At 35.7% G+C, this 6,000-nt stretch overlaps 2 protein-coding genes across 6 annotated transcripts in view; one reads left to right on the forward strand and one right to left on the reverse strand.

The window, feature by feature from the left end:
• Positions 1-689: 689 nt before the first annotated feature.
• LOC106324428 (plant UBX domain-containing protein 3) lies at positions 690-2,140 on the reverse strand. The gene is made up of 4 exons (XM_013762400.1): positions 1,932-2,140; positions 1,497-1,782; positions 1,302-1,397; positions 690-1,220 (listed from the first exon to the last, which is right to left on the reverse strand). Exons 1-4 carry the CDS (start codon positions 2,078-2,080, stop codon positions 843-845), a joined length of 909 nt encoding a protein of 302 aa, XP_013617854.1. The 5' UTR covers positions 2,081-2,140; the 3' UTR covers positions 690-842.
• A 646-nt stretch (positions 2,141-2,786) lies between these two features.
• The window catches only part of LOC106327914 (uncharacterized protein At4g22160), a 9,165-nt gene continuing 5,951 nt past the window's right edge, over positions 2,787-6,000 (forward strand). For 2 of the 5 annotated variants that reach the window (XM_013766240.1, XM_013766228.1), the window contains exon 1: positions 2,787-3,252. In XM_013766240.1, the coding sequence (XP_013621694.1) occupies positions 2,840-3,252 (413 nt within the window). In that variant the 5' untranslated portion in view covers positions 2,787-2,839. The other 3 variants (XM_013766239.1, XM_013766241.1, XM_013766237.1) reach the window with 3 other exon arrangements.

Below are 6,000 nucleotides of genomic sequence, written 5' to 3' on the forward strand. Positions count from 1 at the left end.
ATTCGCCGGTCTTTTTCACATATTCAGGACTACAAGGAGAAGTATTATCTAAGAGAAAGAAATTAGACAGCTGACAAAATAGCAAAGGATACTATCATTTTTGTTTAATGTTCCTAAGTTATATTCTGTAGTGCCAAAGTGGTTGAAATTTCAAGTTGAATATGATTAAATGTTGCATGGAGAACGAATTGGTTAATAAAATTAGTTTATGAGTTAATAAAATAAAATAAAACTAAATTTTTTTTTAACGAAGATTTATGCTATTACAGATTGTGAAAAATATTATAAGGTGGCTATGCAATCGATAAATTTTACTCTATCCATTTCATTTTAATTATCATTTTAGACTTGGACAGACAAATTAAGAAAACAGTTAGTTAATTTTGTATATTTACTTAATAAAACCATAATTACCAATACACATAACCATATTTTAACTAATAAAATAATATACTAGAATATAAAAATAATAATTTTTTTGTGTACAAATTCATAAACTAAGGTTTTACTTTTACTACATATTATTTGCACCATGCTAAAATCACAAATCAAATCATTGTAATAAGAATGACTTCCATAAAATCAGATCATTTTTAGGTGAAAACTTGAAACACTTAAAACATAATTAAAAATCACTTAGTAACCAAACTTTCCACTTTTGTAACATGTAAGAACCCCTAAAACACACATACTCAAACAAAGAACATACGAACCATATATGATTTTTCCCCTTCTTGCCATAATAAGCCGATTATGCATTTTTTCTTACAAATCACAACATTCTTTTGGAAATCTTGGAGTGTATAATACTCTCTTTAAGAACAAAAGAAACAAAAAAGTTTCTAGAATTTCTGAATGACTACAGAGTTTGCGAGACCAGCTTGATCAATGGTCTGAAAAGGATCAGTAAGTGGCTTTGGTGGGAACCCCATGACCTGAAGGCTGTAGTTGATTGGATTCCCAGGTCTAGAAAAGTCAATGAAAGCCCGAATGTCATTGACAGTGTGATGGTTGTTGAACTTAGCCACCATGCGTGTCCCGTCAGCGAGTCTAAGCTGGATTGATGTGGATGGAAGAGTTTCATCTACTACAAGACTCTGTGACGGCGATGGAACCGCTGCTACATCGGTTGGATTGCTTAGGTTTGGAGGGGTTGATGAGCTAGCACCGCCTAGAGTCCTTCCCACTCCTTGAAATGCAACCTTAGGTTTCTCACGTTCCTACAAAAATAGAAGAATGTATAACATGTTAGATTAGGTTTTACTATCATTTCATAAATGGAGAGAAGAGAGAAGACTCACGGGGCATTTCTCGTCTCTTCTCATAAGATTAACATGTACGGGAGCTCTTTTATCAGCAGGCTCAAGCTCTTTCGGACACTCAGACTTTCGTATGCTCTGCAATAATAAACAAACAGCGGTTTCAACATGGGACGATCATTATTAGCCAAACATGAAACCATATTTTAACCAAATGAGTTAAGTTTTTCATTTTACGTCGAGAAAAGAGGCGTTCTCTGGATCATCCAACTTCCTCAAAGGTCCATCATCAACAGTGAATCCATTAGACCAGAAAACGATATTGTGAATCACAGGCTCGGGCTGCTGAAGAGCTGTCGGCACACTTTCTCCTGAAAGCAACCTCCCGGTTCCAGTAAAGCTTCTGGAACTTGAAGGACGCTCAAGAGGTCCTTCCACCGCTCCTAGTTGCCTCGCTTGGTTGAATATCTCATCAACATCATCGTGTTTCGGTTCTTTCGAAGGATCCTGAACTAGCATACCACTGCAAAAAAAACAACAACATAAAAACAGAACAAAGATCCAATCAAGTTTCAACCTTTCAGATTTACCAATCATAGAACTGAGATAATGAGTTTAGATACAAAGAATCTGAAATTTCAGAAAAAAAAAAAGATTTTTGGAAAAATTAACCTTTTCTCTCCGCCGGTGTAGTACTCTTGAGGTCCATCGGAGTCACTGTCGGAGTCCGGTCCTGATCTTCGGTTCAGATCGGAAAGTGTACGGATACCACTGGTCCGACCACCAGACGGCCTCGACGGTTTCTTGTCCTTTGAAGACATCTCTCTTATGCTTTTTCTCCGGCTGAATCGAGAAAATTAGAAGAAGAAAAAACACGAAGTGGAGAGGAAGAGAGATTAACCGGTTGACACGCTAAACGTTAACTACGCGAAAATAGAGTGAGTGTAACATACTCGCTGGCTTGAGACTTGTTAAGTGGTGACGCGTGTTCGTTTGTGCGCGTGTCTTTAGTGGAAATATTGATTAACAATGAGTTCACCTACTAATTGTATGGTTATGATGTTATTATCGTGTGAGATATAATCATGGGATCAATTATTTGTATTTCGCTTATGATAAATTGTTTCTATTATTTTCGATCAAATGGCATCTCCAACTCCGCTCTATTTTCTATTCTAAAATAGAGTTTAGAGTAAAAATATTTCAATAATACTTTATTTTATACTTTATAATATTGTAAACCTATTTTTTATTTTATATATAGAATATTTTTTTAATTTTCTGTCCATCATTCTATTTTTCATTCCAAAATAGAATATCATTAGACCAATATCCAATTGTATTATAGAATTACTCTATTTCAGAATAAAAATAGAGTAAACCCGAGATGGTCGAGATGGTCTAAGATGCTGTTACTGAAGTTCAAAGTGAGCTAAAGCGAAAAAAGTTAACTTTGAATCGGAAGTGGGACCACTTTAGTCTAAATCACTTTTAAAAGTCGAAAGAATCAAACCAAACAACAAGACCCATGTTCCACTGTCTCTCTCCCCACTTTACAAAACGATCACTCACCACACTTCATGGATGAGTCGGTGAGCCTCCGCCGGAGACTAAGCTCGGTCGAATCATCGTCAGAGTATAACATGACCAAAGATGGTTCCGATGATGGCCCTCTAAGCTCCGACTCCGGGACCGAGTCTAACCGAAGCTCTGACTTAACAGCCTCAACGGGACTGTCAACGATCATAAAGGTCTTATCTGATTCTCTACTGAGAACGGAACTGGCGGAGATGGAGATGATGAAGGCTCGCGAGGCAGCGAGGTGGGAAGCTGAGAAGAGAAGGATGGAAATGGAAGTTGAGTTGACTCGAATGGTGCTTCAGACTCATTTGCAGGTGACAACGTCGTTACTTGTCGAAGAACAGGAGATTTGTACGTCACAAAGGAAAAGGAAGAGATCAGAAGTTATAGAAGACGAGTCATCCACCACAAGGTCAGATACCCTTTTTCATTATTCTTACCATTAAAGTCGCATTAATTAGAGAAACATTAAGAATCTAACAACAGAGGTTCTGTGATGGATGTAGGGAAAAGAGTTTAGCTTTATTGCGCTTACTCCAACTTAACCTAATCTTCTCGAACTCATTGACCTGAGAAAATGTTAAGTGTCAAAGTCAAATATCAACTGGATGATGATGACACGCTCAGAAACTGTCTTATTATTCTTATATATTATATGTGTGTGTTTACTAAACTAGTAGTTAGATGTTTACCCTTTTCTTCCAACGTCTCTAATGAATAAGATTTTACAATCTACAGGCGCTATGATTTTAATCAGAAACAAATATGAGATGTGTCGTTTGGTCCTTTCTTCAGTTTCCAATAAATAGTTTTAGTGAATTTTCCAATAAACACTCAAAAGTTCTCCTGTAATATATCCATTAGCATGAATAATGTCATCTACAAATCTTTAGCACGGACTACATGGACGTTGATTGCATAAACCGTATTGCCCTCACGCAAGAGTTCACATAAAACACGGTCTTCTTTCTTCAGCTTGTTCCTGTCGCATATGCGGTTCCAATATCGGATACAAACACGATCTTTTGTTTTCATCGTCTCTGATTGTACTTTTCCAACACTGTCAATGTAGTGAATGCATTCCTTAAACTTTAAGCAATGGGTTTTCACCACTTTTGCATCAATCAACTGTAGTGGAAATACACAGAGGAAACACAAAAAAATTAGACAATTGAAGTAGTTGTACATTTATGTACGATCAACAATGTTTTTCCTTACCAGCTCATATGGTCTATTCTTTAGTTCACTCTCAAAATATATATTCTCTGGATTTTCCAGGTATTTCTCTGGATTTTTTATCTTGGGAACTACTGTAAAATTCTCAAGAAACAGAAAAACATGTTAATATAAGCAACTCACAAACAAATTAATAATAAGTAATGAAAATTAAGCAAAAATGTGTTTACATTTCCTTCTTTTCACAGAACAACTGGTGTTAGTGACCATTGCCTGCTCATCTTCTACTAGGCTTCCTGAAAAATCTCCAGACAAATTAGTTTTATATATAATATTGTAAGCGTGGTGCTAAATGATGCACCTGTGATGAAAACTTTATATGTTTTACCTTTCTTCTTATGATTCAAAGTGAAAGAAACGTCACTTTCGTCATCATCAGATGCAGAAGAATCGCTGCTCAAAGAAATAACAGTGTCCTCTTTCACCTAAAAGAAGGATATGCCAAAAGTGTGATACCAATATAATTAAAAAAAATCTGAAAATTGAGTGAACATAGATATGCACAATGTTAATCTTAGACTGCGACTTTAGTTATCTCTTACCAAAGACAAACTCAGAATTGAGATCATAGTTCACACTTCAACTAACTGTAAATAAAGAGAGTGAAATCTTAATAAACATATATACCTTTCTTAGTCCAGCGATCTTAGATGGTTCTACTCGTTGTTGGCAAACGGTGCTGCTAGAGCCGGCCAGTACCAAAGCCGGAACCATTGTGGCAGCTTTGTTCTTTGTGGGACGACCGGGGGGTCGCATATTATCCAGGTTACTAGCTCCACCACGGCGGCCTGCATGCTTTTGAGGCTGAGAAGCTGAAACACCTGCTAGATCTGGTCATCTGGAGTATGTTGGTCGTTGGTGGTGGCAAGAATCCTAGACCTAGGAACTTCCAGACATGCATCAGGAGAAGCAGCGAACTTGTAGGTTTTCTTCACATCAACAATACGACTGCTCTTCAAGGTCTTGAGATGGCGTGTCAGCAAAGCATCATGATCAGGAGGCAACCCGGTGTAGTTTTTCTCAATTTACCTCGAAATTGTCTCTTTGCTTAAACCGTCCCGTTCGTTTGACGCAGCAATCGCCATGCTTATCATCTACCCATCCATACATATATTTAGATAGGGAATACATGATCTTTTTCTAAGTTAAGTAGCTTAAGATGAGAGTTTTTACTTGGAAGTAAGGAGGATGGTTGAAGGAAGTATGTGGAGGCGCTTGGAAGACATGGTTGTTGTATATATGGATTCGGGGGAACCTTCCCATCAAATTGTGGATGATGATGATGATCAATGCTGGAAACGTAAAGAGATGGATCCATAGGTTTTAACTTTTGAGAGAAAGAAAAGATGGTAAAAGAATCATAGGAAGGTGAGATTTATAGATTTTAAGGGTTTTCTTTCCTTTTCACGCTTTCAATATGATTTTTTTTTTTTTTGACAACACGCTTTCATGAGTATGATTTGTGTTATAAATTCGGATGAATATATCCCCTATATATTAATTGAGAAGCATTTGAAAAATTAAAACTTTAATTTTGTATTAATTAGAAAAAACCTCAAATCCTAGGTGGCACTCTAAATGCCTTCTAAATTTCATTTCAAAGAATTCTAGAGCATCTAATATAAAGTATAGTTTAATCTAATGGTGTCACATTATTTCATAATTATATAACACTAGAGAACATTATATTAACCTAAAATATAGGAAGTGTGTATTCTTTTCTTAAATAAAAGCTACGGAATTACCTTATATGATTTACATATATATGACAATCAATGATTATGAATAATAAAGATTTGATAACAATTTTTGCATCCTTCTTCATTTTTGTTTAAATTTATATTATTAAAAAAATTAAACAATCACATTAACCATATAATAAAAAAATAGATTTTTTTCTTATATGTTATATTTTGAATTTTTT

The sequence above is a fragment of the Brassica oleracea genome, chromosome C1 (genome assembly GCF_000695525.1).
Source record: "Brassica oleracea var. oleracea cultivar TO1000 chromosome C1, BOL, whole genome shotgun sequence".
Lineage (NCBI taxonomy): Eukaryota > Viridiplantae > Streptophyta > Magnoliopsida > Brassicales > Brassicaceae > Brassica > Brassica oleracea.